At 44.3% G+C, this 12,352-nt stretch overlaps 1 protein-coding gene across 1 annotated transcript in view; it reads right to left on the bottom strand.

Annotated features, from left to right (window-relative positions):
• Positions 1-12,352, bottom strand: part of Pygb (glycogen phosphorylase B) — a 57,371-nt gene that overhangs the window by 31,019 nt on the left and 14,000 nt on the right. The window contains exon 2 of the mRNA XM_028893435.2: positions 2,901-3,002. Coding sequence (XP_028749268.1) covers positions 2,901-3,002 — 102 coding nt within the window. The remainder of the gene's footprint in view (positions 1-2,900; positions 3,003-12,352) is intronic.

Here is a 12,352-nt window from a genome sequence, read left to right as displayed (position 1 = left end):
GCTGGTCACTGTGGCTCTACAGTGAGTTTTGAAACTGGGAAGTGTGGGTTCCCAAGTGGTTCCCTTTAGAGACTGTTTTGACTGCTCCTGACTCCTTGGGAATCCACCCAGACATGTGGATCATTTTGTCAGTCTCCGAAGAAACTGACTAGTGTTGTGTGATATTTTGTTTGTGTTCTGATAAATAAAGCTTGCCTGGAGATCAGAAAGGCAGAGCAACTAGCCATCAGAGACTTCTTACCTCTACAAATCCTCAGACTGAATGGGGGAGATCTTGCCTCTATGAATCCTCATATTTAATGGGGTTAGATCCTGTCTCTACCCACCTTATGTTCCTATCTCTACCTCCCTAGTGCTGAGATTAAAGGCGTGCGCCTCCATGTGCTGGGATCAAAGGTGTGAACCACCATCACCCAGCTCTATTTCTCTTTTAGACTGGTTCAATCTCATGTAGCGCAGGGTGGCCTTGAACTCCTGATCTTCCTGCTTCCTCCTCCCAAGTGCTGGGATTAAAGGTGTGCACCACCACTGCCTGGCCTCTATGGTTAACTAGTGGCTAGCTCCGCCCTCTGATCTCCAGGCAAGCTGTATTTGTCAGAACACGAACAAAATATCATCCAACTGCCTGGGCATTTGAAGAGGACTGAATTGAATCTATAGATCAATGTGCAGAGCTCTGCATCTTAACAATACCAAGTCTGCCACGGCGTTAACAGGAGACGTCTCTTCCATCTTTAAGCCTTCCTTAATTTCTTTCAACTTCTTCAGAGTATAAATGTTGCACGGGGTGGGGGTGGGGTGGGGGGGGGAGGTGGTATCTTTGCTACATTTTCACCTATTTAATTCTTTCTTCTGCTACTAGAAGCAGAACTGCCATCTTTGTTCCAATTTGGATGTTAATCCGCAAATTTATTAAGATATAGATGGTTTCTGAAATCGATCCTGTATCCCGAAAACCCTGGCACTCCCTCGCCAGTTCTAGTATTTCTTTATGGATTTCCTTTGTTGTTGTTGTTTTCTGAGACAGGTTTCTCTGTGTAGCCCTGGCTGTCTTTATGGATGTCTTATGATTTTCTAGTTCATGTCATCTGTAAGTAGATGGTTTTACCTCTTTCTAATCTGGAGGCCTTTTATTCCCAGTTCTTGCCTAACTACCTGGCCAGAACCCACTACTATAGGACACTGAGACAGTGTGAGCAGAGATCCTTATGCTGTTAATACAGGCAGGTTAAACCCAAGACGGGAGACTCAGGAAGATGACGGAAACTCGGCAAGTTAAGTCCATTTCCAACAAATAAATCACAAAACAGAGAAACAAAAAAGAGATGCACATAAACTAAGGGAAATTTAGGAGCTGTATCAATTTCAAACATTCTGTTTTCAAAGTTCTACGGCAGTCTGGGCTGGAGAGATAGGTCAGCAGTTAAAATTACTGGCTGCCCTTTCATTGAAAACAGGCTTAGTTTGCAGCACCCATGTGGTGGCTCACAGCTGTCTGTAACTCTAGTTCCAGGGGGACCTGATGCCCTCTTCTGGCCTCGAAGGGCACTGCATGCACATGGTGCATAGACATAAAATACCCACACACAAAAAATTAAACATGAAAAAAATAAAATAAAAAAAAAGAAGAAATTCTAAGGCAATTTATATGATCAGCATCGTGGTATGGGTGTGTCTGAGAGTCCCTGTCTTCTAGAGATCACATTTGAAGCCCTGAGTTAACGCTGATGAGAATACTTTCCATACGCACTTAAAATTTTCTATAGTGCAAATGATTTCCAGTACACCGCTGATATGTTCACTCAGAAGAAGGCTGCTTGTTCTGAAGTTCTAGTTGTGAGAGTGAGCTGTTCCCTGAACGTTCTGGCATGTCATACCTTGAGAGGAGACTGGATCATGAAAGCTGTGACCTCGTGGATGGGTTGAGCAACTGGTGATGAATTCACAGGCTGGTAAAGACTATCAGGAGAGGTCTAGTTAAAAGAACTGGGTCATGGTGGGGAAGGCACCCTAGAAGAATGTGCCTGTCCCCAACCCCTGTTTTTTGATTCCTGAATCCTGGGAGTGGAGTCTCCTCTGCCACATGCTCTAGACACCAAGACATGCTGCCTGTCTCAGACTCAGTGAAACTGCCAGCTAAAATAAACCTTTCTTTCTTTAATTGATTTCTCTCAAGTATTTTGTCACTGCAGAATGGAGGTTAGCATGGCCTCAGAGAAGGAGAGACATGGGTCTCCAGCAAGGCTTACACCATGACAGACTTATGTCCCTATCAGGCCCCCCAATCTCCTCCTACCTATGCTTAAACAAGCAGGTGGGGTACTACAGTGTAGGTGGGAGGACCCCTCTCTAAAAACTTTTGTGTATCCATGCCAGAGGGAGGAGCCTGCGGGGGTCTTACCACAGAACTTCTCCACCAGAGAACAGTGTTCCAGGGGCGAGAGGAGAAGGCAAAGACGGCTGGGGAGACAAACCTAGCTCTGCTGAGGCTACAAATGACCCGTGCAGGAATTATCCCGAAGAGAATGGGGTCACGGGGAGCCCTTAGGAAGGGTTAGCTCCTTCCAAGGAGAGGAGGGCACCTCCAGACCTATACAGCACAGTGACTTCAGGAGGATGTCTTGAGATGGGGGAGTGAAACCGAACGGATCACGACATATTCAAAACCTACCTCTGGGGTGGGAGTGGAAAGTACATCTTTCTAGAAACTTCCAAACCACAGCATCACCACTAAATTCAGTCTTCCCATAATAATTCCATTTATTATCTTCTCTCACTCTTACTTTCTCCCCTGAGGAGAGCACACACCAGCCAGCACACACCAGAGCACAGGTGTCCACTCCCAGAGGACACGGGTCCTAAGATCAGCGATCACTCTGCAGGGGACAGGTTGAACATACCTGGTAAGTGGCTTCATCACACGCAGTCTGAAGGCCCAGGTTCACCATGGTGTTCTGCAGCGTGCGGCCCATGTAGAATTCCAGGGAAAGGTAATAAATGCGCTGAAGAAGTAAAGAAAGAATCTTAGGTTTCCCATTCTGTCCGCACATGGGGGAGGCAGCGCAGGGAGAGAGTCACGAAGCACCTAGGTAGGATTTTCATATGAACCCAATGCTGATCCCTACAGGTTAACCCCACTCTCCTGAGTCTTTAGTACACAGAAACTGACTTCCTGTGACAGAGGTTGTCCTAGAACCTGGGAACAGGCTTCCATGGCTGGCAGATCCCACAGTGAGCTAGGCTGGCCTCTTACCAGCTGTTCGCCCTAAGATGGGCTGCTTTTGTAGCTCTAACATGGAATAAAACAGCCTACAGAGGAGAAAGTGTTTCCAATTATTAAATACAAATAATATAAATAAATATATGCTGGCCATGGTGTGTGTTCTGTTGCTCTAGATGCCTGAGAGACTAAGGCAGAGGGATGACTTAAGCCCAGAAGTATGAAGCCAAACTGGGTGACCTGGTGAGATCCCATGTTCAAATGGGTGGCTTCTTGACCTCACAGGAAGTGCACAACAACCAGGAACGCGGATGCTGGCAACCTATTCCCTCAAGGCAAAGTCTGGTTTTTACGGGCTGTGAGGTAGTTTGCTTGGTGTGGGGTGTGTGCATGACAGAGTGAGATATTTTAACTTGGACTGTGGCCACACACAGTGCTACCAGACCTGACAAGTTCTAGGAGCTATTGTCAAGACTCAGAAATCAATACCCCATCAACAGGTGCTAACACTCAGAGACATCTTGGAAGCCACTTCAGAACCAGACATCCCAAGACAGGGAGGGGATGGCTCTTAGCCAAGTTCCCTTATCTACCTGATGAGAGTCCCCAAAAGAGGAACATGTTGCTTCCATCTTCTTCCTGACATCCTGTTAGCCACAAGGCACTGACTCCTCAAAGACACTGACTGTCATGTTACTGGGCAGTCTTCTGTTACATCCTTGTCCTCTCCCTCAGGCACACTCAGCATTGCAAAGAACCCCTCACCCCACCCCAAACTGCTGCTAAGTCTGTGGGCCAAGGCATCTTTTTTGGGGGGATGGGGGTTTGAGATAGGGTTTCTCTATAGCTTTGGAGCCTGTCCAGGACTAGCTCTGTAGACCAGGCTGGCCTGGAACTCACAGAGATCCACCTGGCTCTGCCTCCTAAGTGCTGGGATTAAAGGTGTGCACCACCACCACCGCCGCCGCCGCCGCCCGGCGGGCCAAGGCACCTTTACCACAGGCCGTGGCATGCTGTCTACGGATTCCCTTAAAAACTGGCTTCTCCAGAGTTAACAATGCATTTGCTATCCCTCTGAAAACTGCTGAACCTGACTTCCTTCTGCTCTGTGCACACGGTTATTTAAGCTGTAACCATCTGCCACTACCTTAGCATGTGCTATCAAAAGTCAGTCCTGACTGGGCCTGGTGGTGGATGCCTGTCACCCAGCTACTTGGGAGGCTGAGGCAGGAGAAGGGGGAATCACACTTTCAAAGCCTGTCTGGGCAACTTAGTGAGTCCCTGTCTCAAAACAAAACGTTAAGGTGGCACATGCCTTTCATCCCAGCACTTGGGAGGCAAAGGCAGGCAGATCTCGAGTTGGAGGCTAGCCTGGTCTACAGACCCAGTTCCAAGACAGCCAGGGCTACACAGAGAAATCCTGTCTCGCAAAATCCAAACAAACAAATAAATAATAAAAAGTTAAAAAGCTGAGGGTAGGGGTTGGGGATTTAGCTCAGTGGTAGAGCGCTTGCCTAGCAAGCACAAGGCCCTGGGTTCGGTCCTCAGCCCTGGGGCTGGGGGGGAGGCTGAGGGTAGGAGCGGGAGAGATGGATTGGCAGTTGAGAGCACTGACTACTCTTCTGGAGGACCTGGTTTTAATTCCTAGTAACCACACCATGTCTCATAGCTGTCTGTAACTCCAGTCCCAGGGATTCTGGTACTCTTTTCTGGCCTCTGCAAGCACCAGGCACATACAAAATATACCTACATACAACATTCATACACATATTTAATAAAAAAAAAAAAAAAAGCTCAGGATACAGCTCAGGTTTAGAGCACTTGACCTACACACATAAGGCACTGGGCTCAACCCCTGGTTTAAAAAGTCTGGGGAGGGCAGAAAACCACACAGACTGACAGATGTCAAAGGCTGTGAGGACAGTGTTTGGGGCGTGACACCTAATGGAATGGGTGTGCTTATCAGTGTGACCAATGCAATGCTTTTGATTGTGGTGCTGCATGCACGATCCTGTGAATAGTCTTCCCTCACCTGCTCCCTCCCCAGCTTTCTCCTCCCACTCTGCAGATCAAAACCAAGGCCCCCATATGCTAGGCAGATTCTCTCTCCCCAAAACATTTCCCCAGCCCAATGTGCATGTTTAAAATGGAAAATTTATAACTGTATGAATTTTATCTCAATATAGCTATTACCAAAAGAAGGTGAAATTGTGTTAAAAAAAATCAAAGTTAAAATAAATTTAACAATATTTTTATATCCATTTATCGTGTGTACGCACATGGTATGGCACATATGTAGAGGTCAGAGGACAGCTTTAACTAATCAAATTTCTCCTCCCACTGTGTTCTAGGGATACAACTTAGGTCATCAGCCTTGGCAATACATGCCTTTACCCACTGTGCTATCTTGTCAGATACTCTACAACATTCGAGGCAACAGGATAAGACCTCAAATTTAACAAAAACAAAACAAAACAGAAACCTTCCAATTGAATGGAGAGTGGGATAAAAATGACCCTGCTCACATATCCCTTAAAACTCACTGGCCATAAGAAAACAGATGTCATGGGGCATGGTGGCACTTGTCTTTAATCCCAGCACTCGGGAGGCAGAGGGAGGTGGATCACTGTGAGTTAGAGGCCAGCCTGGTCTACAGAACCCAGTTCCAGGACAGCCAGAGTTGCATGGTGAGACTTTGTTTGGAAAAAAAAAAAAAGTGGGGGGCAGCAGGATAGAGGGGGTGATTACTGAAAGAGACTACTGGAACTGGGGGCATTTAGGGGTCAGGTAAAAACCTGGCATAAGGGAATCTCCCAGAAATCTACAAGGATGACCCCAGCTAAGACTCGTAGCAATAGTGGGTACGTAGCCTGAACTGACCATCTCCTGTGACCATGCAAGACTTTTAAGTGGAGAGAATGGGAAACCAGCCCAGCCACATAACCTTCAACCTGTCCTGCCTGTGGGATATCCTGGGGTAATGGAGGCTTAGAGATTGAGGGAGTGCCCAACCAATGACTGGCCTAGTCTGAAACCCATGCCAGGAGAGTAAAAACACCCCTGACACTGCCTGGAGCACCAGGACCCAGAGGTTGGATGGTCCAGAGACCTAGGATAGAACCAAACGTGACTGGAGGGAAAAAAATGTCAATGTAATGATGCTTCATGCTATTCTGCTATACACATAGATTGGTGCCTAGTCCAATTGTCATCAGAGAGGCTTCATTCAGTAACTGATGGAAAGAGATGCAGACCACAGCCAAACGTTAGGAAGAGCTCGGGGAATCCTGCAGAAGAAGGGGAGAAAGGACTGTAGGAATCAGAACCACAAGAAAACCCACAGAATCAACTAACCTGGGCACATAGGGGTTCACAGAGACTGAATCAGCAACCAGGGAGCCTGCATGGGACTGACTTAGGCACTATGCGTTTATGTTACAGCTGTGTAGCTTGGTCCTCTTGTGGGACTCCCAACAGTGGGAGCAGGGGCTGCTTCTGACTCTTTTACTGGTTCTGGGACCCTATTCCCATACTGGGCACCATGCCCAGTCTTCATACGGGGCGGTGCCTAGTCCGACTGTAACTTGATATGCCATGTTTGTCGATACTCATGGGAGACCTGCCCTTCCCCCACCAACAGAAATGGAGAAGTGGATTAGGGGGGTGTGGGGGAGGGACTGGGAGCAGGGGAGGGAGGGGAAATTGCAGCAAGGATGTAAAATAAATAAAATTTTAAAAAATTATGAAAAATTTAAGAAATAAAATAAATAAAAAGAAAATAGACAATACTCTGAGCAGCAAAATTAGAAAATGTCTCAAATGCCAATTAAAACCAAGGGGCAGTAGGGGACAGCTGTCCACTATGAGTCCTGCCTTCAGAAGTCACTGACAGTACTTCGCAGGCTCCCACAAACACCCAGCACCCACATGTTCTCACAGCAGATGCTCACAAGCACACACACAATTCCACATGACCTTTCCCACTCAAGCACTCACTCATAGACCTTAAAAGAATTCCCCTAAACTGGCCTGTGGAGGCACACGCCTTGAATCCCAGCACTCAGAGGCAGAGGCAGGAAGATCTCTGTCAGTTCCAGGCAAGCCTGGTCTATAAATTCCATGACAAATTCCAGGACAACACAGAGAAAAAAAAGAATTTCCCTAAAAAACCAGGCAGGAAGATAGGACAGGAAATATAATAGGCAAAACCATATTGCATCTACCACAGGATGAAATAAGTTCAAACACAAACTCATCCCCCAAAATCAATGAACCACAAAGGATCCAACTGAACATAGACCAGAAGAAAAACCAAGAGATGGTGGAAGACATCTCTGCAGCTCTGGCCTCTGTGAATACCTGCACAAGTGTGAAAGTACACTCCTGTAATTCCAGACTCAAGGGACAGAGACAGAAGGATCACAAGTTCAAGCTCAACCTGGGCTACAGAGTGTTAAAATAAATAAATAAATAAATAAATAAATAAATAAATAAATAAATAAATAAATAAATAAAAAAATAAATAGAGAAAGAAAGGAAAGGAAAGGAAAGGAAGGAAGACAGACAGACAGACAGACAACAAGTAACTTTTGGACTTAGATGTATCTATGTACTGAAACATGACATGGTCAAAAACAAAAACTCACCCCTCAAAGGTTACCATGGAATTCAAGGAAGAGCAAAGTCAGAAACAAAAGTGTGGCTTTTCGGGGACTATGGGGGTCCAGCCCCTTGATAGTCCCCTCCCAAGGACCAGGAAGAATCTACAACCAGCTGATAATTAATCTTTGATGAAAAGAAATGAATCTATGTATACGAAACTCCTTAGTCCATACACTTTATTATTCTGTGTGAGTTCTCTCTCTACACAGCTTCTATTCTGCTCTCATGCCTAGCTCCTTTCTTGCCTGATTTCTCTTTATATTTATCTACTGCTCCCTCTAAGTTCTGTCTTAATTCTCTTGTCTTAATTCTGCCTCATTTAGGTCCTTTTAATCTCGTTCTTACCCAGCTAGTACTTCCCCATCTGACTCTTCCTCATCTTCCATCTCGTCCACATGTTCTCTCACCTCAAAATCCTTATCCCTCTCCTTTCTCCATCTCTCTGTCCTCTCCAAGTCTCTCAGGAGTCCAGTTATAAACCCAAGCAATAGCAATCCCCTGGTCGAGCAAGGTCACCAGGCTTGAGTTCTATGGGTAGGTAAGAATTTTCCTCCGGTAGTGACCACCAGGCTTCCAGGGTCAAACAGAGAGGTGATAAGAATCACACAGAGGGGCAGTAATTGTTAATTATCATTTGCAACCCAGAAGGGAAGTGACTAATGAATTAACTAAAGGCTAAATTTGGGTAATATCTAAGAAGAGGGATCTTATGTGCTCCACTATGATCTTAAACGTGATTGGTAGAAAATGTTAAAAATGTATAAGTTGCTAGGTCAATGGAAGAAAATAAAACTGCCTTCTTTTTTCCTGTGGCTCCTATCTGTTCAAGCTATCTGCCTTTTTTTTCTGCAGGGTAAGGGAAAGTGCTAGATGCCTCTGGTGATAGTTGAAGGGAGATCTGGAACTAGAAAAATTTGGGAAAGGAGGAAGTTAAGTTTAAATGGCACATCTGCCAGGCCTTCTCAAACAGGTAGCCTGGATGCTTAAGTCTGTTCTTAGAGAGTACAGAGGTATCTCTGATAAGGTACTTTCCTCCATCTGGGGATGGACCTGGCCGGATGCTGCCAATTATGATAATTACAGGGAGGCTTGAACTGGGATTCTGGCTGAGCATAGCTGTCAGCACAGAAAGTTATCTAAATATTCCTAGAAGTGGTTAGGTAAGGAGTTAAAGGTCTATAAAGTTAGTAAGGCTGTAAGAAAGGAGGGTCTGAGCTAAATTGTGTAAAGCTATTACTTAACATCCACCTCACCTAGGCGGTGTCTCCTTGTGGAATTTACCTTAAATCAGGAGACTAGCATGTGGACTGTTATTACTGCTAGTCCTTGAAACTGTCTTAGGGAGGTATCTGATTCCAGAGAAAGCCTCTCCTGAGGCTGTTCTCCAAATACCTTGAATGTTAGCCCTTCTTAAGGAAAAATTAATTGGGAAAACTATGAAGGCACACATGATTTTCATAACAGAAGACAGCTGATATCTAACAAGCCAAGTAACACCAAAAGCTCCTTGGCTTCCTCTGAAGGAATTCCTTGATTCCTCCAGGTAGTGACTTTGCCATAACCAGCTGAGTTCTTATGATATATTTCTGCGGCCCGAAGCAGTGGCTGAGGAAAACTGGACAAAATGAGACAAGAAAATAATTAGTGGAAAAAATACTGATATTAATGAGAAAGAACAACACAAACCGAGTTGGTGTGCCAGAAGAGGAAATAAAATGTCAAAATTCCAGAACACTAAAGCTAATCACTGAAAGAATATATTAAAAGTCACAAAGTCAGTGTGTGCTGCCCCACCCCCATTCTTTATTTAATTATGTGAATTAATATTGAATTTCTATCCAAATTCCAATATCCTTTAAATGACATAAGCAAACATACTGCAGGGTAACTAGCAAGTCCCTGAGCAGCTGTAATTGCTCCAGCTGTTACTCCTGGTTCACAGTCCATTGCATCTTGCTTTTTAATCACCTTATGCTTTATTTGCACTACACTTGAGTCAACTTATTATTTTATAGAGTTTCCACAGTGCAAAGGAAGCTGCAAGTCCTGTCTGGGCGAGGTTTATTAACAAATGTGGAAACATACAGAGTCCAGCTAGATCCCAGCTGCCTGGGAAAATACTGTGTTCAAGGTCCACACATACAAATTCGTTTTCTACTATGGACTATCTCCAGCCTTATCCATGGGTGATCTCCTCCAAAACTCTCAACAGACGTCAACATATGTCTAAACTCTACATGGGTAGAGCATCTCTCATCTGACATTTTTTTGGATGTGAGATGCTAGAATGGTCAGGTCTATGAAAATACACCAAACTCCAAAATCTAAAAGCACTTTTGGTTCTACGCATTTGTATTAAGAGACTCTCAACCAATGCGCACCATGTTTTCTCATGTGTGTATATGCATGTATATATATGAGCCTAATTCATAAATTAATAGCAATAATGAAAAAGAAATATAACATTGCTATTTGATAATAACAAGGAATATACTCCAATGAAGTTATGCGATTGTGGTGCCTCTAAAAAAATATATTTCGTTTGCACCAGAAATTAGCAAACCCAGCACATTCTTTCCTTTCCTTAGGTCAAGAGCTTTCACTTGTTTGTGTAAAGGAAGGTCTTTACAGCCTCGATTTGACATGAAAATTGACAGCACTGCCCTTGTGCCTTGGGGCCAACCAACAAAATAAGTCATTTGAATGCAACACTATGATACTGCAATGGTCTGCATGACACTAAAGCACCACTAAGTAACCAGTGGACAAGCAGAATATACTGGACAAAGGAATGACTCATCATCCAGGCAAAGCAAAGAACGGGTGCAGTGCTCTCAACACCGTGCAAATCAAAGCTTCTGGGAACAGGTTACCTCTTTTTGAGCTGTTAGTCAGAGGGGCCTCATAGACCTACCTCCCAAACATTACAGGCCATTGCTCTTTGTTACCCCCAGAACCTGATGAGTAATACCTATTGTTGAAGACACCACATACTTGAGTTATAGGACATGGAGAAATCAAGCTAGTATCAACCTGGAAGCTTCAAGCCTACTGACTAGCTTTTTCATAGTGCTTTCTGGGTGGTTCTATTTAAGCTATTAAATATTTAATATTTATTAAATATTTAACAACCTCACCCAACCATGACCCAAGAGTTACAATAATTATTGGCCTATCGAGACATGCCCATTAGCTCAAAAGTGGCATGAATGTTATAGAAGTAATCAACTACTTTCTGGTTCTATTTAATGCCTGCTCCCCAAGACAAGAGTTCAAGCCTGGTACTGTTAACTGAGCCAAAAGCTTATGACTGAATAGGTCCTGGTCCCTAGGCCTGAGAGGAAAACCTAATCTTAGTATTCTGCTAAATGGACATAGCAATAAACTGCCCTCTAAGTTCTTATCTTTATGCCCATCAATTAATGCAACTCTCATCAATCATCAGAGAAGCTTCTTTTTACAACATATGGCAATTAATGTAGAGATCCATAACAGATCCATTTACAGAGAATAAAAGTAATAAAAGAGTAAGGAGTGCTCAGCTCTCATTAGGACAATCTGTACCACATTCACTCCCCTCAAGGCTCAGGGATCACCCAACAAGAGGGAACAGGATGACTGTAAGTGCCGGAGGTCTGCAGTGAAACATTATTTGCTGGACATGACAAGGCTACTGCATTTATGAACACACAGCAGCTGTTTCTGCATGCACAAGACTTGCACAAGATCAAGCCAGCCAAAATCCCAGCACAAACCATGGGGAGGACTCTGAAGTTCCACCCCTAACTGAGAAGCGATGGGCAACTGATGGCTGCTGGGGGTGGGAGAATGCTTTTCTCAGAGATGCAGCCTCTGAAAGGCTATTCACGTTCCAGTAGATGGTCCTACACCTGTGTACATATAGATAGTACTAAGTAGACTCAGTGTGTTCTTTTAAAAAAGAGACATTTAAAAAAAAAAAGACATGAAGTTGGGAAGGAAAGGGGAGGAGGGAGTGCCAATTGATTTGATCAAAACACATCATATGGATATATGAAGTTAGCGGCAAGAAGAAAAACCTTATGGAGTTTATTTCTAGAATTCTCCATTTAACATCTTAAGATTGCAGCTGACTACAGGTAACAGACTCTGGAAGCTCAGGTAAAGCGTACAATGCGGTGTACTGTGCATACATGCCTGTGTATCCCTACTTATCTACTCTTGAATTCTCTCTAAGAGAGCCTATAAAAAGTTAAGCCCTCTCAGGAGTCCTTTTTGAATGTTCTCTTTGGCTTTTCCTAAAAAACGTGTATGTGGTATATATGTATGATATGTGTTCAAGTGTGGCATTGTGTGTTCCATGATGTGTCTGTGGAGGTCAAATGACATCTTTGCAGAATCAGTTCTTACCTGTCTTGTGGAGACAGTCTCTCTTTTTGTTTCTGCTGCTGTACTACGTATTTCAGTCAAGCTGAGCTTGCCCATGAGCTT

Source organism: Peromyscus leucopus, chromosome 4, assembly GCF_004664715.2.
Source record: "Peromyscus leucopus breed LL Stock chromosome 4, UCI_PerLeu_2.1, whole genome shotgun sequence".
NCBI lineage: Eukaryota > Metazoa > Chordata > Mammalia > Rodentia > Cricetidae > Peromyscus > Peromyscus leucopus.
This window is presented reverse-complemented; position numbering and strand designations above follow the sequence as displayed.